This window comes from Lepus europaeus, chromosome 13 (genome assembly GCF_033115175.1).
Source record: "Lepus europaeus isolate LE1 chromosome 13, mLepTim1.pri, whole genome shotgun sequence".
NCBI lineage: Eukaryota > Metazoa > Chordata > Mammalia > Lagomorpha > Leporidae > Lepus > Lepus europaeus.
Genome location: NC_084839.1, coordinates 69,904,033 through 69,927,955, shown reverse-complemented (window position 1 = coordinate 69,927,955; position 23,923 = coordinate 69,904,033). Strand labels below are relative to the sequence as shown.

At 55.8% G+C, this 23,923-nt stretch overlaps 3 protein-coding genes across 3 annotated transcripts; all 3 read left to right on the top strand.

Moving 5' to 3' along the window:
• The first annotated feature begins 5,523 nt into the window (after positions 1-5,523).
• LBX2 (ladybird homeobox 2) lies at positions 5,524-7,113 on the top strand. Its single transcript, XM_062209706.1, has 2 exons — positions 5,524-5,719; positions 6,722-7,113. Exons 1-2 carry the CDS (start codon positions 5,524-5,526, stop codon positions 7,111-7,113), a joined length of 588 nt encoding a protein of 195 aa, XP_062065690.1.
• A 6,855-nt stretch (positions 7,114-13,968) lies between these two features.
• Positions 13,969-21,703, top strand: CCDC142 (coiled-coil domain containing 142). The gene is made up of 9 exons (XM_062209695.1): positions 13,969-15,097; positions 15,289-15,375; positions 15,449-15,598; positions 15,712-15,842; positions 15,918-16,031; positions 20,486-20,600; positions 20,815-20,992; positions 21,111-21,310; positions 21,436-21,703. Exons 1-9 carry the CDS (start codon positions 14,041-14,043, stop codon positions 21,690-21,692), a joined length of 2,289 nt encoding a protein of 762 aa, XP_062065679.1. The 5' UTR covers positions 13,969-14,040; the 3' UTR covers positions 21,693-21,703.
• Positions 21,704-22,498: 795 nt separating this feature from the next.
• MRPL53 (mitochondrial ribosomal protein L53) lies at positions 22,499-23,923 on the top strand. The gene is made up of 3 exons (XM_062209707.1): positions 22,499-22,690; positions 22,789-22,901; positions 23,008-23,923. Exons 1-3 carry the CDS (start codon positions 22,599-22,601, stop codon positions 23,139-23,141), a joined length of 339 nt encoding a protein of 112 aa, XP_062065691.1. The 5' UTR covers positions 22,499-22,598; the 3' UTR covers positions 23,142-23,923.

Below are 23,923 nucleotides of genomic sequence, written 5' to 3'. Positions count from 1 at the left end.
GCTGGAGGCCTGAACGTCCCTGCAGGACTTAGCAGGCCTTCAGGGACACTGGAACTGAGTGAGGCCAGAGAGGGGAGAAGGTAGTTGAAGAGAAAGAGCTGATGTGGAGGACAGCAAGGGCTGCTTCATGGGACAGAGAGGGAAGCACCTGGAAATGACAGAAGTGTGTGTGCCACTGACTGACTGAGAAATGTTTCTCACTTCTGTGAGCCTGGCTATGGTGCTGGGAGTAAACCCAGCCAAGGTCCCTGTTCCGTGGGCCTCTCGGTGGGATCGCCAGACACTTTTCCATCTGGGACTGTAACAGAGGGAGGCTGAAGTCAGGAGTTTTTGAAGGAAGCAAAGGGGGCCGCTGCCCCATATGTGACATGCCTGTCGAAGCAGGAAGGAATGGGCAGTGTCATTGTCCCCAGAAGGGAGTGTGAAGCCTAAACCCTGTGCTGGCCAGCAGCCAGGTCTAACTCCAGGGTATCAAGGGAGTCATTGTGTGCAGCTGGTGAGGGCTGAAGGCGCCAGGCTTCCATAGATGGAGGCAGGTGGCAGGGGACAAGGACAGGGGGCTGGAGAGTGCTTATTGTGAAAGTGCCTGACCTGAGGCAGGAAGCCTGAGCCCCCAGCAGGGCACCACAACTGCCTGGGTTTGCAGGGAGCCTCTGCCCACCGGCAGGGCCAAGGCGTAGGCCAAGAACACAGTGGGGAGGAGAGGCAGCAAACGCTGCGGAGGAAGAATGCATGGGGCAGGCCAGGGACCTGCCTGTGGACCACGCAGAGACAAGGCCTGCAGGATCCCAAAGCTTGCTTTGTTTCCCGGCCTCCTACCAGATTGCCTGCCTCCTCATCCCCGGAGCCCCATTTTTACCTCTAGGAAGTCTCTGCCATCCAGACTCGGCTCCGGCCACCGTTGAGCCTGCCTCTGCACCAGCTCACATCTGCCGGCTCTGGATTACTGTCCCCGCACCCCCACGCCCTTCCCTCCAAAGTTCAACTGCTGGCGCCACAGCCCCTGCAGCCTGCTGCACCCTGGTCATTCTCCAGAAGTTTGCAGGCAGACGTTTCCTAGGAGTGGTGTGGGCTGGGAGAAGGAACCTTCCTGGAGACTTCTCGAGGGGAGCATTCGCAGGAGTTGTGGACAGCCCCACCGTCCTCCGGAGCCTTCCGGTTGGGGCTTGGAGGCCGCGTCTGTAGATCAGAGCCAAGCCTGGGGTGTGGCCCTTGACGACGCACGCCTTAGGCTGAGGAGCAGCGGCAGGCGCCCGGTGGGATCTGGAATGGAGCTATTGCCGGCCGGCTCCAGCGCACTGCGCAACTCTGCCCAGCTCTCCGAGCTTTCGAGCTTTTTTTTTTTTTTTTTTTTTTTGTGAGCGACCCAGGTGGCTGCAGCTGCAGTGCGTCTCCCTATGTGGCTGATGCCCACCAGCTGCAACCGCTGGTGGGTCCATTTCCCCGCCCCTCATGTTAACCCGGCGGTCGCTAGCATCTTTTTTTCTTTTCTTTTTTTTTAAGATTTATTTATTTATTGGAAAGGCAGAGTCACAGAGAAGGAAAGACACACACAATGAAATCTTCCATCCGCGGATTCACTCCCCAAATAGCCACAACATCCAGGCCAAGCCAGTAGCCTGGAAGGCTATGCGGGGCTCCTACATGAGTGCAAGGGACTCAGGCACTTGGACCATCATCCGCTGCCTCCCAGGATGCTCGTTAATAGGGAGATGGATCGCAAGCAGAACAGCACTCACTGCCGGGCACTCAGACACTAGGACTGGGGCTGTGGCATCCCAAGCTGCGGCTCAACCTGCTGTGCCACAAGCATGCCCTAGGTCGCACCCGCCTGGTGCGCGGTGTCTAGAGACAGCCCGGGGCGCTTCAGGGAGGAGACATTGGGCCTCCCCTCCAGGACCAAAACCCCTTTGCCCCTGCCTTTTTCACTCGTGGAATTTCCGTGGCTCCCACTCAACTGGGGAGGGAGGGACATCGAGACCCCTCCCTACTTTTAGCATGGAGGAGGACCGGTCCCTCAGCTCAGCCTTGTGGGGACAGACTGCCCTAGAACAGCGAAGGCAGCGGTCGGTCGGAGCGTGCAGCCGCTCTCCCAACCCCAGCCCGCACCGTTCCGGGATGGTGGCGGGCGCACAGGGCCAAGAACTCACAGACCCGCCACCCCGACAAGTCGTAAAGCTAAAATTGACGTAGGTGACCGTGTGTCGAAAGAGAAAAGCATCCAGGAGTGCAACCTCCCCCACGCCCTCCACCCGAGTCTTCCCTAAACTCCCGCTTCTTTCTCTCCCGAAGGGGAGGCGCTGGACGGGACCGCACACTTCTAAGGGTCCACCTCCCTCGTGGGTTGGTTACCCTGAGGATTCTCAGACTGGCAGAATCCAGGGGAAGGCGCGAGATGGGCGATCCGAGATGACAGAGGTTGTTCGCTGAGAGGCCCCCGAGCCACAGCGGGGGAGGGGGTTCGAGCAGGCCTGGGGGAAGGACGTTGCGGGGCGGGAGAGAGGGAGCGGGGAAGTTGAGAAGGTAGGAGTACCGCTGGCGAGAGGGAATGAGAAACCTGGAGGGGGTGATGAGAGGAGGCGTGAAGCAGCCGCAAATGGGATGGGGTGCCTTCCTGCGGGAGTGAGGGTCGGAGTGTGGGGATGTCCACTTGGAGAGGCAGTGCTGGACCCCACACTCTGCAGGGACAGTGAGGGAGATCCGAGGAAGCCGACTGAGAAATTGCCTGAGAATCACAGGGAAGGAAAACTGCGGGCCCGCGCAGTTGCGGGGGAAGGCGCGCGTCAGCAAGGACCCACTGCCGGGAGCGCTAAACACCGGCGTGGGGAGCGCCACCTGAGGAGGTGTGCGACCACTGAGTCCCAGGAGCAGCCGAGCGCCCAAGCCGACGTGGGGGAAGTCTTCGAGACAGCTGAGCGGCCCCCTTCACCCTCCCACCCCTTCCGCCATCCCGGGTCCAGAACAGAGGTTTAATCTCTTAATCTCTGTCATTAATCACTCACCCTCCTCCTGCCCAACTCGGCGGATCCGGTTTCGCCCCAGCTCGGGTTCCAGATGCTTCGCTGGAAAAAGCCCCCTTCTGTGGCCCCCAGGATAGTCTCAACCAGTCCCTGGCCCGCTGGGACGCCCTTACTCGGGCCTCTCTGGTTGGGCCATCCTCGCTTAACTCTCCTCCCCCAACTTCAGTCTGGGGACCATCCAGTGCCATTACCTGGCTCCCCCTCCCCTCGGCATGGGGAGATGGAGGAGGGAGAGATGGAAGAAGAGGGCCCCACACGCCTCACATACACATAATTGAGAGCAGAGGTGGAGAGGACTTAAAAGCCACACAGAGGAGGCAAGAGTGGAGGTCACAGTGTCTGCGCGGTGACATGCCTGGGGTTTGGTGGGGCAGTTCCTGCTGCCTCTGAGAGCCACTCTAATTGCAGATTAAGTGAAACCGCAAGGATGGTTCTGAGGGCTGAGGCCTGCAGCTGGGAGAATCTCTCCCAGGGCCCTTCCCTGCCCCCCACCATTAAGAACCAATTAACAGGGTCCTGAGGCAGCTCAGTTTTCCACTGTGGCCTGGCTCTGCTCTCTGACCCAGCAGTGGCCCATCAGACTTGGGTGTGTTGCTCAGGCCACACTGTGTAGCAGTCTGGGGATGAGGGAGGCCGTTGCTGGGAGACCTTTGCCTAAAAGACCCCCACTACCAAGGTGCTTGTCAGGGAGTCTGGCCCAGATGTCTTGGGTCTCCTAAGCCCTGTTCAGGGTGCCCCAACAGCAGGCTCCACTTATCCCAGGTAATAGCCAGGTGGGCCCAGAGAAACCCAGTACAAATGGTGGGAGATGCAGAAGTCAACAGGGAAGGTGGCATAATGCACTGGCCAGGAGGCCCTGCTAAGGTCTTCATGGCTCTCATCCAAAATACTAGAGGCACATTGGTTTCTGACTGCCAGGCCATGGAGCAGCCAGTTCCTCGGGAATGGCAGGGCTTCTCTCTCCAGACTGAGAATCCTCCTGCTATTTAAGGTGGGATTTAGAAACAAAACCCACGCCTTGGGGCGGGCATTTGGTTAAGTCACCATTTGGGAAACCCACATCAGAGTGCTTGGTTCAAGTCTGGGCTACTCCACTGCAAATCCAACTTCTTGCTACACTGGATCCAAGGCAAAGAGGCAGCAGGTAATGGCCCAAGTGCCTGGGCCCCCAGCCTGTCACATGGGGGACCTGGATTGAGTTCTGGGCTCCAGGCTTTGGGTTGGCACAGCCCTGGCTGTTGCAGGCATCTGGGGGAGTGAATCAGTGGATAAAAGATCTGTCTGTCTCTCTGCCTTTCCAATAAAATGAAAACAAATAAAAATTAACAGAACAGAATAAGAATCAACAGAACAAAACCTCATGTTCAGCTGGGCCTCCCCTTGCAGGGCCTTGCTATCCCAGAGCTGTGGGGGGAGTTCACCCCCGTTGAGCCCAGGACCAGAAAGGTGTGGGAGAGAAGGAAGCCAGGACAGCGATCAAACAGGAATGAGTGTGTGTCTGGGCTGGCAGGGGTATCTGTCCCATGGTCTGGCTGCGTCCAAGAAGTCTGCCTTTCAAGTCATCTTTTATGGGGATTGGCTCCATGCTGGCCCAGCCTCTGGTTCCTCTTGGCTGTTTCTGAGCCTCCACAGGGTCAAGAAACCATACATGAACTATAGGAGTGCAATAAAAAGACAAGGATCAAGTGACAGACCAATAAAGAAGGTGGGAGGGCTTCAGTGGCAGACACCTCCTGGACAGAAGCCTCAGCTAGCTCCGAGGGTCCGAGGGCTGTCTTCTGACCCAGGGCTCCAGAAGCTTCTCCAGTTTTAACTTGGGGGGGGGGGCTCTTAAGCCATAGCAAGGCAGATTGGCTCACCTGTACTTGCTTCCTCGTGGCATCCCCACGCTCCACTGAGTCTCACGCTGGGGACCTCTTTGGTGTGTTAATCACTTCCAGGTGCCTGGGCAACCTTGGGAGCATTTTGCAAGGGGGTTTCCAGGCTCAGAGGGCCAGGCTGGGAGACTGATGTCCTTCCTAAATGGGACCAGGGATCCTAGTACAATCAACCCAGATACTCCTGGGAACTTTGCAAATCGCCAGCATTGGGGCCAGGGAAAGCAATTTCATAGCCATTGAGTTTATGATCCAGAGCGGCAGCTAGGCAGGGAGTCGCCGGCACTCAGTCTGGAGGGGACGAGCTCGGCTTGAGCATGCCTGGGGCGGTGTCTCACAGCGCAGACCAGCCGGGCGGCACGGGTCCAGTGGGTAGTTGCACCGGCTTCTCTCCGCGCGTCTTCACCCTATATAGATACACCGCCGCTGTGACATCTATGCGCTTCGGACCCACTGCGCCCTGGATAGGAAGGTGGGGGGCGCAGGAGGAGGGGCACACGGGGCTCGGGCCCAGCGCCGGGGGCGGGTCCGAAGCTGGGGGCCGGGATCGGGAACCCAGCGCCGGGGCCCAGGCGGCTGCGGAGCCGAGCGCAGCGGACTGCGGGACCTCCACAGACCAGCCAGCCATGAACTCGGGACGCCAGCCCCGGACACCCTTCAGCATCGCAGACATCCTAGGCCCGCGACTGGTCCCCCGTGCACCTTCCGTGGCGCAGCCTCCAGAGTCAGGCCCGGGTCCCGCGTCGCCGCTGTGCGCGCTGGAGGAGCTGACTAGTAAAACTTTCCGCGGACTTGACGGGCGCGCCCCGCAGCCCCTCGAAGGTACAGCACCGGCCAGGGCGCGGATTCCCACTTGGCCATCTCCCCCACTTCTCTCCTCCTGGTTCCGGGTCAGACCTTGGTCTCACCCCGGTCCGATCACCCTAACCCGTCCCCTGGCCCCAGCCACGTGCCAGGACTCGAGTCTCCCGCTCCTCACCTCTCTCCCGTTAGTCCTGTGGCTTCGCGGCGGCTCCAGGAGGCAGGTAGCGCCACAGGGATGGGCAGGGCTGGCGAGAATTCAGGGACCCTTTGGTCGGTTCGCTGTAGGCGGGGCAATCGCGACACTGAAAGGCCCGAGAGAAGACAAAAGGCTCAAGCCGCTGGCGGTAAAAGAGTGAGCCGGGGGTAAGGGCGGCGCCGCGAGAGGCGAGGCTCTGGTCTCTCGTTGGGACCAAGCTCCGCTCCAAGCCACTGTCTTCTCCAGGGCGTGAGCAGCCGCCGGTCCTCGGCGCGGGTCTCCGCACTCCCCTTTCCTATCTCTCTGTATCTCCCTGTCCGGCTTGAGAGGGCTCTGGCGTCACTAAGGCAGTGTCAACCACCAAGTGCACGACACGACCCGGGAGTCTAAGAAAAGGCACGATCCCTGACCCTGGTACCTTCACCATGCCAGGTCGGCTGCTCCTGCTCTCACCCGTCTCTGAAGCCATCCCCAGTCTGCAAGTCTGTCCAGCCTGGGGCTCTGGAAGGCCTCAAAGGCTCCGCCCCAGAAGGCCTGACCCTGAACCAGGTCTCCAGTTGGCTTGCCCCACTGCCTAGCTCCAGCCACACCCCCGAAATCTGCTGCCTCCGGTACCCCGGTGGCCCGCTCGTTTTGCGCCCTTTGCCTCCACCTCGGCCTGACCCCCGTGGGCTGCGGGAAAGGACCAGCGTTCCGGTCTCCATCCTTCTTGGCTCCCTCCCTCGCGCGCCCCTTCCACGCGCCTGACCGTACCCCCGCCCCGCCCCAGCTGGATTCCAGCAGTCCCGAGACTGGCTGATCCCGGTTCCCCTCCGTTCCTACAGGCAGGGCTGCCCCGGATGCACTGGGATCTCGGCTCGCCGGCCGAAAACGGCGCAAGTCACGCACAGCGTTCACCACGCAGCAGGTGCTGGAGTTGGAGCGGCGCTTTGTCTTCCAGAAGTACTTGGCACCGTCAGAACGCGACGGGCTGGCTGCGCGCCTCGGCCTGGCCAACGCGCAGGTCGTCACTTGGTTCCAGAACCGGCGTGCCAAGCTGAAGCGCGACGTGGAGGAGATGCGCGCCGACGTGGCCTCCCTCCGCGCCTTGTCGCCGGAAGTCCTGTGCTGCCTAGCGCTGCCGGATGGCGCTCCCCGCCCTGGCGCCGCTGGGCCTGACTCCAGGCCCGACTCCGGGCCCCACCTGTCCGAGGAAGAGATCCAGGTGGATGATTAAAGGCAAAGCCACTGCCTGGCCTGCCCTGGACTCTGGGACCCGGGACTCCTCACCTTCGCACTCCGCGCCTTGTCCGGGTTCTGGAATGAAGGGAGGACGTCCACCCGGGTCTCTTCCAGCCGGGCCCAGACGCCCACTTTTCCCAAATTCTTGAGAATAAAGTGGAGACTCTGCTGCACAATGCCTCCATCTGGACGCTAGGAGCCACTAACAGTAAAATCCGCGGGTTATTGCAGAGCCGGCCCTTGGCACTGTGCTGGGTGCTTTAACTAAGACGTTTCCTTTCATCCGCACAGCAACCCTATAGGGCAGGTAGTAAAATTACGTCCATTTGTACAGAGGAAGAGCCCAGCGATCAGGATTTGGGCCGCGATACCCAGCCAGCCTTCTGAGCTAGTGTTAACATCCTATTCAGGAGACACGTGGGTGAGAGGAAGGGGGTGGGATTCTGGCAGTGGCCCCCTTTGGTCACAGGACTCCGCCCAGCTTCTGGCACAGGGGGCTTGGGAGACCTCCCTTCCACCCTGCAGGCTGACTCCCTCCTCTGTCCTCCCTCTCTCTCTCTCTCTTTTTTTTTTTTTTTTTTTGACAGGCAAAGTGGATAGTGAGAGAGAGACAGAGAGAAAGGTCTTCCTTTTTGCCGTTGGTTCACCCTCCAATGGCTGCTGCGGCCGGCGCATCTCGCTGATCCGAAGCCAGGAGCCAGGTGCTTCTCCTGGTCTCCCATGTGGGTGCAGGGCCCAAGGACTTAGGCCATCCTCCACTGCCTTCCCGGGCCATAGCAGAGAGCTGGCCTGGAAGAGGGGCAACCGGGACAGAATCCAGCGCCCCAACCGGGACTAGAACCCGGTGTGCCGGCACCACAAGGTGGAGGATCAGCCTGTTAAGCCACAGCGCCAGCCCCTTCCTCTCTTTGTTACCTGGGTCCTGACCCCTGTTCCACTCCTGCAGAAGTAAACTCACGCTGGACACAAACAGCATGGTGGGCGCCTGGAGAGAGGGAACACCTCAGCTCTTGGACCTCACCCCAGCTCCTGTGCCAGAGACATTACCACCAGGACAGTCGCTGCCACAGGAGGGTGAGAAGGGTTGGCCCACTGAGGCAGGCCTGGAGGAGCTGGGCTCACCTGCTGGGAACACTAAGTTATGCTGTGGATGTGATGGGGAGGGGAGGAGAACACTCCATACGACAGCCTTCCCCACCCTAGGGTCCCAGTCAGTCTGCAGGGGACCCTGCCTAGGCGCCTTCCTGCTTCCCTTCTCTCCTGTCAGTCCTCAATGCCTGCCCCGGCCCTTCCCTGCCTCTGCCCAGGTGCAGCGGCCCACAGGCTCAGAGGCATGAGGCGGGTCAGCGAGGGCTTCGGCTGCACGAGAGGGGGCGAACAAGGCTGGCAGGCAGACGGGAGCCTGACATTTTCACACGAATAACTACCACTTCCGAGAAGTTCCAAGTGCTTCAAAGTGTAAACTAATTGAGACAGATTTTCAATTCTCATTATTCAAAAACTTATTTGAGAAGCATATATATATAATATATGCAGGTGTGTGTGTGTGTGTATAGGGAGAGAGAGAGAGAGCAAGCACATGCTGCCATTTGCTGGTTCACTCTAAATGTCTGCAACAGCTGGAGCTGGGCCAGAATCAGAGCCAGGAGCCAGGGATGCAATCCACATCTCGAGCCATCACAGCAGCCTTCCAGAGTCACAGTTGCAGGAAGGTGGAACCGGGAGCTGAAGCTGGGAACCAAACTCGGGCACTCTGATGTGGGATGCAGGCATATTAACTGCTAGGCCCAGGAACTCTGGAGTTTGTGAATTGAAGCAGCAACTCACTCACAGTCCTCTCTTCCCACTGTGGGAACCATGAGTATGAGGGACAGGAGCATATAAAAACTGGGTTTCATTTTTCTTTTCCTTAATTTTTTAAAAAGATTTATTTATTTAGGGTTGGTGTTGTGGCACAGCAGGTTAAAACCCCAGCCTGCAGCGCCAGTATCCCATATGGGCACTGGTTTGAGTCCCGGCTGCTCCATTTCTGTTCCACCACTCTGCTAATGTGCCTGGGAAAGCAGAAGATGGCCCAAGTACTTGGGCCCCTATAACCATGTAGGAGACCTGGAAGAAGCTCCTGGCTCCTGGCTTTGGATCAGCTCAGCTGCAGCCATTGTGGCCATTTGGGGAGTGAGCCAGTGGATGGAAGACCTCTCTCTGTGTCTCTACCTCTCTTTGTAACTCTTTCAAATAAAATATAAAATAAATCTTTTTACTTGAGAGACATAGTTACAGACACAGAGAGAGGGAGAGGGAGAGAAGGAGAGGGAATGCATAGGAGGAAGCTGGAATTGGAAGCAGAAGTGTGGGACTCAAACCAGGTACTCCGACTGAGTCCCAAGCAGTGTCTTAGCTGCAATGCCAAATGCCTGCCCTGACCCCATGTCTCTCGACCTTGTGGTCACAGAATTCCTAAGGGACACCTGCCAGGACACTTCAATCATGTGCCTCCCCAGGGCCTTCTGGTACCCCTTCTACCAATTCTAGCTGAACAACCTTCTTCCCATCTCACCCAGGCCTTAGAACTCTGCTTGGGCCTCTCCTCTCTTAGAGGGCTCCCTTCCTCTTAGCTCAGCTTCTCTTGGGTGCCCTGGTCCCTATATTTGGATACCTGGTTCAGTCCTTTGCTCTGTGGGCACTGGGGTGCCAATCTGCAGCCTTGTACAAAGCCAGGGACAGAAAAGTGCTAGATAGATCCAGTGGGTCCTGTGGGGGTCAGGGGAGGGTTGAAGTCTAACCTGGAGGATGAGAGGGAGGAAGAGGAGGAGTAGGCAGAGACCAGGAAGGGAACCTCTTGCTCACCACACTGTCCCTGAGTGGAATCCTGGGACTGGATGGGGGACTCACTTCTCCATCTGGGGTCACCTTGGCCTGGAGAGAGGGTGGACAGGCACAGAGTTGGGACCACCTTGAGCCGCTTGCTTCTCAGCCCCACTTTGCCAGCACCTAGTCCTCTTGGTACCTGCCTGAACTCTGCACTTTAGGCTTACCACTGCCCTCCAGGCACTCCTGTCAATTTCGTTCCTTTTGATGCTGCAATAATGATAATGACTTATTTTAAGCACAAACCCCGTGTCCTGTGCTGGACTAAGAGCTCTGTGCACACTATCTCATTGAATCTTTGCAACTCCCTGACGAAGGTATTGCTATTATCCTCATTTTACAGTGAAAAAGCAGATAAGAGAGTCACAAGTTTGAGGTTTCTCAAGGAGAGGGAGGGAGCACCGAACGCAGGCAGTACTGTGGAATCCCTGAAGCATCACAGCAGATGGCCTCTGGAGACCCCCTGGTCTCCAGCCCCTGGCGCCTCCTGTGAGAGGACCCTCTGCAGGCCACCTTGGGCTCTCTTCCCAAGTCCCTCTGGGATCCCCCTCTTTCTACCCTGGAGCCTCCTTCTTCTTGTGACTCTCTGTCTTCTGTTTCATGACCTCAGCCACCAGTGCCTCAGCCAGGCATTGGCTTCCCGGAGGAGGAAAAAGAGAGAGAAGGTGACTGCAAGAGAATGAGAAAAAAGGCAAATGTTATGTACAATCTTGAAAGGCCCAGTTCTGGCGGCGCCACGGCTCACTTGGCTAATCCTCCGCCTGTGGCGCCAGCACACCGGGTTCTAGTCCCGGTCGGGGCGCCGGATTCTGTCCCAGTTGCCCCTCTTCCAGGCCAGCTCTCTGCTATGGCCCGGGAGTGCAGTGGAGGATGGCCCAAGTGCTTGGGCCCTGCACCTGCATGGGAGACCAGGAGAAGCACCTGGCTCCTGCCTGCGGATCAGCCACGGCGACCAATGGAGGGTGAACCAACGGCAAAGGAAGACCTTTCTCTCTGTCTCTCTCTCTCTCACTGTCCACTCTGCCTGTCAAAAAAAAAAAAAAACAAAAAAAAAACCAGTTCCAAGGAGACTATGGGAAAAGGAACCCGGGGATGGAAAGAACCCCCGCAGACCGGGAGGCCCCCTCCTGAGAGTCTCCTGAGACACTGGGGAAGAGTGTAGAGGCAGAGGGGCTTGAGGGCAGGTCTCCAGCCCTTGGGGAGGGCAGCGGAAGGACTCTGGGAGGCCACAGCAGGTGCTCAGCCCCTCAGCGCCTGCCCCTCTCACCCTGTTCATTTTTACCTCATTACAGAAACAGTCCAGGCGACACGTTGTCAGGAGCAAGAGACAGGAAAGGGAGAAGAGAAGAGAGGGGAGCCCCTGAGGGTCAGCCCTTCCCGGGATATCAGGCTCAGTCCCGGGGCCCTGCTCCTGCTCTGCCCACCGTGATGCCACAGCTGCTGCTGCCCATTGCTCCCATCACACGGATCTGACACAGGCCCTGGGGATCACTCTCCATGAGCCAGTGCCGAAAATCCACTGTGCCCTGGTGGGGGAGGGGGGAGGCTAGTGTTGAGGTTGGCTGGCTCAGCCTCTCCACCGTGGCAGCCACAAACCAGCCACGCAGCCCTCAGATTCTCACCAGCTGTGACCTCTCCACACTCAGCCACGGGGCTCGCTCACCCTCAGAGCCTTCCCCAAGCTGTTCTCCAGTCCCCGCCCCTGACTCAGGCTCTTTCTCACATCTTGCCTCACCTTCAAGGTCTAGTTCAAGCTCCATCTCCTCCAAAGCCTTCCTGGACCCCTCATCTGCAGTTGCCTCTGTCCCCTCTCAGTCCTGCCACATAGTCCGTGTTATACAAATTAGCAACTTCCTCTGCATTGTTTTATCACTCTCTTAATTCAAGCTGGCCTGGGAATGGAAAGAGCATGACTGTGGAGATGGAGCCACTTGCATCCTAGTTCTGACTCAGCTGCTGCCTGGTTGGTTGATTTTGGACATCATTTAACCTTGCTGGGCTCCTTCCTCATTCACAAAAGGAAGCAAAGCTCTTGATGCACCCATTCTGTGATTCTGATGAGAGCCATTTCCTCGGTGAGTGTCTTTGCAGGGTAGGAGTCATCCTGTCCCCTGTGAGCTATGTGGCCTGTGGCCACACATAATCTGCCCCAACATCTTCCTGAACCTTCTCCTACTCTCTAGGCACCCTCCACAGCCACAGTGGTATCCTCTGAAGTTCCTGCAAGAAACCACGTGCGCTTCCATCTCCAATGCCCGTGCCCCAGTGAACAGCTCACTCCTTTGTCTCCTTTAGATCTCCACATAAGTGTGCCCAGCTCAGTCAGGGAGGCCTTCTCTGACCATACCTTTTTGTAAGAGAAACCTCCCAACTCTACTCAGTACTGTTTTCTTTCTTGCTTTTTCTTTGCATGTTTCACATGTAACATACTACTTAGGTTGTTCATTGGCTGACCCTGTGAGATACTTCTACTTCACAGACTAGAAAGATTTTTGTCTATTTCATTTCCTGCTGTCTTCTCAATGCCTAAAACAGTGTCTTGCACCTAGCTGGAGCACAAGAAATGTGAACAAAGAGATCGGTGGCCACCCTGGCAGAGACAGAGCCAGGAACTCTGTCTGCAGACCCAGTGGGTATGGATTTTTATCTTCTTAGTGACGTGAGTGGACTTGGTTTAGGTAGTGAAATGTCCTGTGAAATGGTGCTGGGGAAACAGTTGAGTCTGGTGTGTGTGTGTGTGTGTGTGTGTGTTGGGGGGGAATGTTTAGTTAGCATGCATTACAGCTGGTCAGGCTGGAGACAATGAGGCTTTGAACTAAGGCTTTGATGAGAGGTTTGTTTCAAGAGGCATTTCAGAAGAGATTTTAGTGACTAAACATGAAGTAAAGAAAAGGGAAGACTTTTCAAATGATTCTCAGATTTCTGGATTAAGCATCTGGAAGACGGAAGTTTGTGTTAACCAAAATTGGGATTAGAAGAAATCAATTTGCAAAGATGATGAATTAAGTTCTGGACACGTTAAGTTTCTCTTTCCTGTTTGAGGCCTCCCTGTGCTAGACAAGGCCTTTATAACCACCGGATACCTTCTTTCTTGCCCCATTTGTCATTGTTCCAACCAAACCCTCCTCCACTCTGGTCTTCTTTCACTAAAGTTCTCTTTACTTTTCCTTGTTTTAGTGGCTTTGCTGACATTGTACCTCTATCGATAAACATCTTTCCGCCAAGCACTCATATGTACCCACTCACTACCCAAACCTCAACTCAGAGACCCTCACCTATTCAAGTCTGCCCACTTCTGAGCTTTTATTGCTGCAGAATTGTCTCCCTGTCCTCCGCTCCTCACTTCCCTAAGACCCTCAAGGGTACGGGCTGAACCTCCCAACCCCCGGGAGCTCTTCGGGGCATTGGCCGGTCGCGGGTCTAAGCACAGCGAACTGAAAACAGGCGTGACCGAGATGAGCAGGGTAGCGGGGAACTGGAAGTCCCTTTTATCTCTTCACTGTAGTCTTCAGAACTGAACTCCTTGCAGAGTTCGGGGGCAGCAGCGACCCCTAGTGGGCAGCCGGGCCTCAGAGGGCAGTCTACAGGAAAAGAAGGCGGTGCCGAGACAGGGGGCTCCTGGTGGATCGCCAGAGACCTCCGCCCGCCACCGGGGGCGTAAAAGCCTAGAAAATGTCCAGACCGCAGACAGACCCAAGTGGGGCTGCCTCTGCCCAGCGGGACCCTCCACCATCTAGTCACATCTCCCACCTAGCTTGATCCCTCCCACCCCCCAGTCTTCGCAATCGGAGCCATCTCCCGTCTACAGGAACCCGAAAGTGACAGATAGTTTAGTATTCAATACCCGCCCAAGGGCGGGGTAGGACGGGGTGGTGGCCATCTTTGTTAAGGGCGGAAGACTTCGATTACGGAGCGCGAGAGAGTCTACTACGGTCCCCAGGACTCGCGGACGAGCGCTGACGGCTCTAGGGATGGGGCGGAGTCCCGGCCACCGCGGGCGTTGGGCAGCTCGGGGAAGCGGGAATCGTTAAGCTTGTTACGAACCCGCTACCCGATGGCCCAGGCATCTCGCTCCGGTGGCCCCCTGCCTCCACTCACGACCGCGTCCCCGCTGTGGGCACAGCCTGGGGGCGCTGGGGAGGAGCCCTGGGAGGGAAGACGCGAGGCTGCTCTCCGCCGGGAGGTTCGTGGCTGCCCTCGGCTGCCAGTTGCCGGGAGCATCCCCTGCCTGGACCCCCGGCCCGGCGGAGCTCTGTGGTGGCCAACGCCCAAGGACGCGGGCGAGGACCACGAGGCTGGCTCTGCGGACTGGAGGCGGGAGCCGGCGGCTGGCGGCCCGATGCCTCCCGCGCTGCAGCGTCTCCGGGTCGTGCTGTTGCGGCTGCACCGCGAGCGGGAGCAGCTCCTCCAGGCCCGGGACTGCGCCCGCCACCTACAAGCGGCCGTGCGCCTCCTGCGGACCCTGTGTGCCTGCTCGCCATTCCCCGGCTCTGGCGCCTGGTCCCAGCTGTGCCGCGACCTGCGGCTGCACGCTCCCCGAGGGGTGCACCAGCGAATCGGCCTTCGGGAGACTCCCGAGCCGCTCCTCCTAGCGCGCCCCATCGGACTAGCAGCCCAGCGCCTAGATGCCGCCATCGAGATGCAGCTTCGCGCTCTGGGTCGGGCGCCCGCCAGCCCGGGTCTGTCCTCCCAACTCGCCGAACTGCTGCAGTCACTTCCCACCTACCATGAGCTGCAGGGAAAAGCCATGAGCCACGTTCCTGGGGCAGCTCGCCCTTTCCCCCCAGCCCGTGTGCTCCGCCTCCTGGCGGAGGAACGAGGTTGCCAGGTGGCAAGGCGGCTTAATGAGGCGCTCAGTGGATCCGGCTTAAAGGACCAGCTCCGCAGGCGGTGCCAGGAGGAACGGGAGCTGCTACCAGGGCTTCTGGGCCTGGTGGGGGACATGGCGGGTGCCGCCGGCGGGGCACTGGGACTTGGAGGGGCTGGAGCCCTGTGGAGCCAATATTGGACCCTGCTGTGGGCAGCCGGTGCTCAGAGTCTGGACCTAAGTCTGGGATCCTGGAGAGACCCCGAGGCAGCGGCACGACAGCTGAGTCAGGCACTGGGTCAGGGTGAGTGCTGGGACTTGGTGGGCGTTTGGGAAGGCCCTTTGTAAAGAATAGGGTGCAGACCATCCCATCGGGGCTTCCAAGGGGAAGTCTTGAGTCTTGAGGGAAACTCCCCTCCCACCGCACCCCTAACTGGGCAGGGATGTGGCACCCGAGGCCTTGTTTTCCAGCTCCAGAGTCATTTCTCCCCCCAGCGTCCCTGCCTCAGGAGTGTGAGAAGGAGCTGGCTTCCTTGTGTCACAGCCTGCACCATCAGTCCCTTGTCCGGAGCTGGGACCAAGGTGAGAAGGGGCGCTGGAGGTGACACAGTCCCAGGTTGTTGCCCTCTCTCAGACTCCCCACCTCCATGCTCAGGTTTCTGCCAGGCCTTGGGGTCAGCCGTCAGGGACCAGAACAGCCTCCCGGCATCCTCTCACACTATGCAGTTGTTGCAACAGCTCTTTCCTCCTCTCTTGGACGCCCTCCGAGAACCAGGGTCAGGACTGCTCTTCTGTCGGCCTCCAGGTGAGATGAGGGGCTGAGGAGAGCCCCCTTTTTCCTTCTCCATTCTGAAGCCCACCCCCTCCTAAAGGTGCCGGTGCCGCCTAAGATGCTCACTCTGCTGCTCCCCTCCGCAGGTCCTGCACCCACGGCCCTGGGGCTCTGTACCCTGCAGACCACCTTGCTCTGGTTCTTGGGAAGGACTCAGCGGCACCTGGCAGCATGGGCCCCACGTTCCTTCCTGCTTCTGATCCAAAAGGACTTACCTGTGAGTGGGAGGGGAGGGGGCAGGAGAGCAGCCTGCGCTGGCCCGAGCCCTCATACTCCCTGTCTCCACCCATAGCCTCTACTGTGTGAGGTGGAGGCTCTGTCTAGGTTGGCCTCAGAGGAAAGCTCAGCTCTGGAGGTGGAGCAGCAGCTGAGCGTGGAGATCCAGATGTTGGCTGCGCAGATCCAGGTGAGAACAGGGGCCCCGGCAGTAGCAGCACAAGGCCCTGTTCTGTACCAAATCATGTGGGAGGGGGAGAATGGAAGATCTCAGTGGCTTGGAAGCCCCTGAAGTCTGCTAGATTTATCTTTTCTTGCTGTATTCACTTTTTAAAAGGTTTGTTCATCTACTTGAAAGAAGTGTGAGTGAGAGAGAGAAAATCGGTCTTCCATCTGCTGGTTCACTCCCCCAGATGGCTGCAGCGGTCGGAGCTGGTCCAGGCTGAAGCCAGGAGCCTGGCACTCCAATATGGGCTGTCAGAACTGCAGGTGGCAGCCGAGCTCACTATGCCACAGCACTGGCCGTGCTGTGTTCATTTTGGTTCTGTCTCCTTGACTTTTCCTGAGGGAGATTTCAAACACACTTAAATGTGGAGAGGAATATAATGGGTTCCATATTCCCATCACCAAGGCATTAATAACTCAACTCAGAGTCAATTTTGTTTCATCTGTATATCACCTTCCCTCTCCCCAGTGTCAAACTCTTCATTTTGTGTTAGTAGCCACTGATGAATATTGCCGAGGTTCATTATTTTATTAGAGGTTCTAAAGGGGATGATTTATTTTATTTCTTTGAAGTGTCAAGTCAGTATTTGACTTTTTAAAAAAAATATCTAATGTATTTATTTGAAAGGCACAATTACAGAGAGAGAGTGAGAGACAGAGAGAGGTCTTCCACTTGCTTGTTCACTCCCCAAATGGTTGCAACAGCTGAACTGGGCTGATTTGAAGCTAGGAGTCAGGAGCTTCTTCTGGGTCTCCTATGTTGGTGCAGCGGCCCAAGCACTTGGGTTATCTTCTGCTTTCCCAGGCCATCAGCTGGGAGCTGGATCAGAATATTGGAAGAGAAGCCAGGTCACTGTGCCCATATAGGATACCGGCGCCACAAGCAGAGGCTTAGCTTACTACCCCAGAGCTCCAGCCCCTCTTTTTATTTATTTATTTTTTTTAAGATTTATTGGGCCAGCACTGTGGCATAGTGGGTAAAGCTGCCACCTGCAGTGCTGCCATCCCATATGGGCACCGGTTTGTGACCCAGATGCTCCACTTCTGATCCAGTTCTCTGCTGTGGCCTGGGAAAGCAGCAGAGGATGGTCCAAGTCTTTGGACCCAAACACCCACGTGGGAGACCTGGAAGAAGCTCCTGGCTCCTGGCTTTGGATCAGCTCAGCTCTGCAATTGTGGCCATTTCGGGAATGAACCACTGGATGGAAGACACCCCCCCCCCACCTCTCTGTAGCTCTGCCTTTCAAATAAAAATAAATCTTAAAAAAATTTATTGGGCCCAGCACTATGACTCACTTGGTTAATCCTCCGCCTGCGGTGCCGGCATCCCATATGGGCACTGGGTTCTAGACCCAGTTGCTCCTCTTCCAGGCCAGCTCTCTGCTGTGGCCCGGGAGGGCAGTGGAGGATGGCCCAAGTCCTTGGGCCCTGCACCTGGCTCCTGGCTTCGGATCAGTGCAGCGCCGGCCATGGCGGCCATTGTGGAGTGAACCAACGGAAGGAAGGCCTTTCTCTCTGTCTCTCTCTGTCTGTAACTCTACCTGTCAAATAAATAAATAAATAAATAATCTTAAAAAAATTTTTTTTTAGTTCAAAGGCAGAGCTACAGGGAAGGGGGAAGATGAGAGAGAGAGATGGAGAGAGACACTATCTTCCATCTGCTAATTCACTCCCCAGAGGGCCCTAATGTCCAGGACTGGACCAGGCCAAAGCCAGGAGCCAGGTACTTCATCCAGGTCTCCAACATGGGCAGCAGGAGCCCAAGCACTTGGGCCATTCTCTGCTGCTTTTCCCAGGCCATTAGCAGGAAACTGGATAGGAGGTGGAGCAGCCGGGACTTGAGCAGACATAAGGGAAGCTGACATTTAAGGCAGAAGCTTTACCCGCTATGCCACAATGCCGGCCCAAGGGTGATATTTCTAATTTGCTCATTCTCCTTCATGTATTAGTCAGATTACTCCCATAAATAGAAACTTGTGTTCATTCGGTTGGTCACCCAAGGTATATTTTATAGAGGAAAATCAGGATAAATGATCTTATCTTTCCGTTTACTTACTAGTTTTTAATATAATGTTTCTCTTCTGTTTAAAGGTTTAATTTGCATTTTATTAAATACATGCTGGTAATTTACAAAATTGACATAGAAAGTATCTCCTAAGATTTTTGAGGAGAAAGAGCACTTTATTTCAACTTCTACTTCTGATTTTGTGTCACACAGTGGTAACCCTCATCCACACTTTGCTGTTTGTTCTAAGATTTTTCTTCTATATTTATGAATAAAGCTCTTATACGTTTATTTAAATGTCTCCCCATTTTACACTTTATCTATTCCTGTTGTGGAAAATATCTTTTGTTTGTTCTCTCTTCTTGTCAAATTTTCTCCTTTTTTAAAATATTTATTTATTTGAAAGGCAGAGTTACAGAGAAGCAGAAGCAGAGAGAGAGAGAGGTCTTCTGTCCTCTGGTTCACTCCCCATTGGCTACAAACGGCTAGAGTTGGGCCTATCCCAAGCCAGGAGCCTGGAGCTTCTTCCAGGTCTTCTGGGTCTCCCATGTGGGAGCAGGGGCCCAATGACTTGGGCCATGTTCTACTGCTTTCCCAGGCCATAGCAGAGCGCTGGTCAAGAAGTGGAGCAGCTGGGACTGAACCAGCGTTCTCACATGGGATACCAGCACTGCAGGCAGCAGCCTTACCTGCTACGCCACAGTGCCAGCCCCCAATTTTCTCTTCTTTGCCCTGAATGAGGCATGGCTTTAGAGGTTAGTTCTTGACCTTCCACTCTTTTCCTGTATTTCTGCTTCCCTACAGTGTCCTGGTGCTGTGAACTCCCACGTTAGTTCTTCTGGCTCCCCAAGTTCCAGCACGTGTCTCTGTCAGCTGGCCATTTCCACCTCACCTACTGCTGTCTCCAGTCTCAACACGGCCCTGAGCAGGCTCATCATGCGTAGGGCAGACGGCTTACAGAATGTTGCATGCAGGACCTGTGGCGTGAGCTGGTGGCTAGGCAGCCTCAGCAGAGCAGCAGAGGTTACTGGAGATGGGCAGTTCAGAGATACTTGAGGAGGAGTAGAGAGAGCTTGCCCAGAACAGAGGCTGTGTGTGTGTGTAGTGAGGAGGAGAGGTAGGGATGGAGAGAAAGGAAGTTGACATCCAATTGTGGAAGGCATTAAACACCAGCCCAAAGAAATTGGGCTTTGTTTAATGAGTGATGGGGTGCTGTTGTCAGAGCAGAGCAGAAGGGGAAGAGGGAAGAAGGTGATAGAAGTTTGATCTGGTTGTAGGAGTAGGAAGCAAGGGAGGTGGGAAGACATGATATAAGAAAGATTCAGTGCTTGGTAGTTGTGGTGGGAACGAAACAAAAGGGACAGGGACAGTGTGCCCACTGTGTGAACAAAACACTGCACAGCATTCTCCATGCCTCGCTCCTTGCCTGGTGACTGTATTGTTGAGTGTCTGCTATAGGTACTCCAGCACATACAGCCCTGGAATGACAAAGCTCAGGCATTTGTGAGTTTTCTCTCCAGCTAGAAACTTCAAGGTCTGAGAGAGAGAGAGGGAGGGAGTATGTCAGTGTCATACTGTGCAGCTTGTATGCCCTCAGAGTGTTGAATTCAGAGTTTCTTCACTGACAACAGGTGGTTTCCTTGGCGTAAATAAGGAAGGAGAAGGGGGTTCTGATTTGCTGGGAAAGAGAGGAAGAGCTAAGATTTAGAAAGGTTATTTTCAGATGTGCCAGGAGCCACTTGGGCTTCAGCCCAGGCCTTTCTTCTCTTCAAGCTCGCTGGCCTCACCTGCTGCCTTGTACTCCATCTCTTGGGATTCCTCTCGTGTAAGATAGGCTGGAGGGTGGAGACTCTCTTTACTGCATCTTATTTCCCTCCAAAAGCAAAACCAACCAAACAAGCCAAAGAAACCAACAAAACCAGCACAAAGGCCTTGTCTTGCTTTATGGGTTATGTTACTGTAGAGAAGCGGGGTGAGCTGCAGAGAACATTCAGTGTGAGGACATTGGCCAGGTCAGTGAGTCTCATTGACCACGTGCAGTTCTTGCCTTCCTTGCGGAGATGCTAACCTGAAGATCATATCATCTCTCTCTCCTCCCTGAGTCTCTGGCATGTGCCTTTTGGGTAGTGGGTAGGAATAATTTCTCTCCTCTCTCTCATCAATAGAATAAAATTAACCTGCAGGATTTTCCATCCTCTGAACCAAGCTGAGAGGAGCAAGGCAATTGTTCACAATTTGGGTCCAGACTTCTTGGCAAATCTAGCAAAAGCGGTGGGCGGCATCTCTCCTTGGAAAATGCACAGCCCACATTTTCCCCCTCTGGGGTTTTACAGACACCAGGTAAATAAAACACCCAGATTCAGAAGAGCAACATAATTTGACAAGCGCCCTTTACTTTCTCCCTATGCCCACAGCTCCTGCCTGAAGAGTCACTAGGTCTCTTTTTTCAAGAGTGTCACAAACAAGCAACACAAGGCTTCGAGCTCCACATGCCACGGGGTCGGTACTGGCGGCTTCGACTCTCTTCCGGTAATGCCTCATCCCAGCTTCTACTTCGAGGGTTCCAAGGGATAGATAATAGTGTCCCCACCTCTCCAAATCCTGGCTCTATACCAGTGGTCCCATCATCATCATAACGTCTGGCTCCCATCTCCTGAAAGCCTACTGCTTTAGACCAAACACTCCATTTAGGAGTTCAGGGGCTCTCCATAGCCTCACAGCCTGTCCTTTCTCTTCCCTCCAGAACTTCCCAGCGTTCCTAGTGAGTATGCTGGATTTGTGGTCCGCACTGTACTGGAGCCTGTGTTGCAAGGACTGCAGGGATTGCCACCCCAAGCCCAGGCCCCTGTCCTCGGTCCCACACTGACAGCCATCCTGCGTGCCTGGCTTGACCACATCCTCACCCATGGGATCCGGTTCAGGTGGGGAGAAAGGGCAGCAGTGACTGGGGGATGCATGGAACTGGGAAAAGCAAGGGGACAGGTGGTGGGCCAGAGCAGTTTGCAAGGACAGGTAGTCACACTGTACTTCGGCCTTCAGCCTGCAGGGGGCGCTGCAGCTCAGACAGGACTTTGGAGTGGTCAGGGAGTTGCTGGAAGAGGAGCAGTGGGGCCTGTCCCCAGAACTTCGCCAAAGTCTATTCATGCTCAGCATCTTCCAGCAGCTGGATGGGGCCCTGCTGTGCTTGCTGCAGCAGCCCCCGCCCAAGACTCGAGTCCACAGGAGGTCCCCTTGGTGCTGTGAGTCTCCTCCCCCCTCACCAGGTTTTCTTCCCTTCTCCCTCACTGCTTTGTGACCCACACCCCTGTCACCACTGATCGGGCTTTAGCATCTCCCCCATCAGCCTTCCTCCGGTGCCTTGCAGGTGCTTGTAATGACGTCCAGACCACGGAACTACCCAGCAGCAGCCTCAACAGCCTGGAGAGCTTGGAGCCCCCTCTTCGGTCTGGAGCACTCCCAGCCCAGACAGCTCAGCTGCTAAGCACCCTGGGGGGAGGAGGACCTAGCCCTGAGGCTTACCTGGTGGGAAATCAGCAGGCCTGGCTTGCCCTGAGGCAGCACCAGCACTCTCGTTGGCACCTGCCTTTTCTTTCCTGCCTGGGCATCAGTCCTGAATCCTAAGGAGCCTGAAGCCAGGAGCCAGAAAGTCAGAGAAACCCATCTCTGGCTGGAAAAGCCCAGACGTTTGGCATTGCACATTAAAGAAGCTTAAAATTGGGAGCTTAGAAGAAAGCATTCCTGAGAGCCACAGGCTACACGAGCTTGGATTTATAAGCCAAGCAGGCAAGATCACTTCAGCACGTGGAATCTACAGTAAAGGGCAAAGGCACAGCCTAGAACACGAAGGTCGGCATCTTTGGGGAGGGTGGGGTTCAGGCCTAGTTCCCAGGCAGTGAAGACCCCTCAAGACTAAAAGAGGCAGAGGTGCAAGAAAAGCGAAAAGCAATGGAAAACAGAGTCAGAAAGTTAAAAACAGTTAATTCATGGGGAACCAGACAGGTGAGCTAAGCATACACTTGGATCAGTCCCAAGGGCAATGGTGGCCGGTCCTCGCTGTCCCATTATTTTCAGTCATTTACAAATATTGGGCTGTAGGACCTTCGCGTTTAAGCTTCGGTTACTCGCAGTTAGCCCAAAGGAGTTTACCTCCTGGTATATAGGTCACCCCTGCAGCGGTAATGTCTTCTTGGAAGGGGCCAGGATTACGGCAGGGTTAACCTAGATCTGGCCCGGTAGGGTCCGCAAGGGGGCAAGCCTTGCAGAGGGGCTTTACGCTATTTAAAATTGTTTTCGCCGTGGTTCCGGGGACTATTCGTGATAGTGCGTGTTGACTGCTTACTTTGGGCCCCTGCACGCCCTATTCCGAAACCACTTCCTGCCTCCTGCCTCCTCCGGCGGCGGAGCCCTGCTGCCGGCCGGGAATCTGTAACCCGCAGGGACCACGCGCGGCGGAAGCCCAGGCATTCCCAGTTTCCCGCGCAGAAGGACGCTTCCGGCCGCGCGAGTCCTTCCGGGGCGGAGGTCACCATGGCGGCGGCCTTGGCTCGGCTCGGGCTCCGTGCGGTGAAGGAGGTCCGTGTTCAGTTCTGCCCCTTCGAGCAGAACGTGGAGTCGACAAGGTATGGGGAGGAGAAATGGGGCCGGGGAGGGGCGCGCCTTCCTCCCGCCAGGGCTGTAGCCTCTTCGGCCCGGCGCTCACGCTTTTTTCTCACCGTAGGACCTTCCTCCAGGCGGTGAGCAGCGAGAAGGTGCGCTCCACCAATCTCAACTGCTCGGTGGTTGCGGACGTGAGGCACGATGGCTCCGAGCCCTGCGTGGACGTGCTGTTCGGTGGGCTCCGGGAGGGAGACGGGCGGGAAGGGGTGGCAGGCCGCCCCGCGCGCCTCTTAGCCCCTGCCGCTCAGCCCTGGGCTCATTCCGTCTGTTTGTTCCGCAGGAGACGGGCATCGCCTGCTCATGCGCGGCGCCCACCTCACCGCACAGGAGATGCTCACTGCCTTCGCCTCCCACATCCAGGCCAGGGGTGCGGCGGGCGGCGGGGACAAGCCAGGCGCTGGGAGTGGGCGCTGACCGCGCAGGAGCGACCAGGCTGATTTTAGCCTGCCACTAGGACACTGCTCCAAGAAGAGCTTGACTTAACTATTCAAGTCACTATCTGGAGCGCCAGGAAAAAAAAAAAAACAGACCCCATGACTGCGGTGTTTCTGGAGCAAGACCAAAGCGAGAGGGTCTGATGCAACTTTTGCATATTTAATTTTCTTCATCCAGTGGTTAATCCTTTTGAATTTGGCTTCTCCCTTCACACACCCAAGGTACCTCTTACTGTTAGTCAACAAACCCGGTGTTGTTTGTTAGTCCTTGTATTTCTAGGTCAGTTGCATCTGAGCTGTCTCTCACTTGAGACTTTTTTGTTTTATAAGCATAAAGGTGTTTTAGCCTCATCATTTTTCTTCTGTCTTTATTCTTCCCGAGATAGCTCACCCCCTGCCATAATTTGAACTACTCTGTAGTAGTTATATCCTACAATTCCTTAAAGCTCTAGCCCCAATTTCCATGCTGCAGTTAAGTTACCTACTACAGACATCTGCCAAATACGCAACATTCTTTGTCTAAAATGGAGTTGATAAGAGTAAGTGTTAAACCACTGAATGGGAGGCTCGAGTTCCATATCTGAGTGCCTGAGAGAGTCCCACCTCTGCTTTTTTGTTGTTGTTGTTTAAAGATTTATTTATTTATTTGAAAGGCATAGTGAGAGAGAGAGAGAGGTCTTCCATTCACTGGTTCACTCCCCAAATGGTTGCAACGGCCAGAGCTGAGCTGATCTGAAGCCAGGAGCCAGGAGCTTCTTCCAG

Coding starts and splice junctions, on each gene's coding strand:
- MRPL53 (XM_062209707.1), top strand. CDS start 22,599: ATGGCGGCGGCCTTGGCTCGGCTCGGGCTCCGTGCGGTGAAGGAGGTC. Junction 22,691..22,788: donor CAGAACGTGGAGTCGACAAG/GTATGGGGAGGA, acceptor TTCTCACCGTAG/GACCTTCCTCCAGGCGGTGA. Junction 22,902..23,007: donor CTGCGTGGACGTGCTGTTCG/GTGGGCTCCGGG, acceptor TTTGTTCCGCAG/GAGACGGGCATCGCCTGCTC.
- CCDC142 (XM_062209695.1), top strand. CDS start 14,041: ATGGCCCAGGCATCTCGCTCCGGTGGCCCCCTGCCTCCACTCACGACC. Junction 15,098..15,288: donor GAGTCAGGCACTGGGTCAGG/GTGAGTGCTGGG, acceptor TTCTCCCCCCAG/CGTCCCTGCCTCAGGAGTGT. Junction 16,032..20,485: donor TGTTGGCTGCGCAGATCCAG/GTGAGAACAGGG, acceptor CTATGCCCACAG/CTCCTGCCTGAAGAGTCACT.
- LBX2 (XM_062209706.1), top strand. CDS start 5,524: ATGAACTCGGGACGCCAGCCCCGGACACCCTTCAGCATCGCAGACATC. Junction 5,720..6,721: donor CGCCCCGCAGCCCCTCGAAG/GTACAGCACCGG, acceptor CCGTTCCTACAG/GCAGGGCTGCCCCGGATGCA.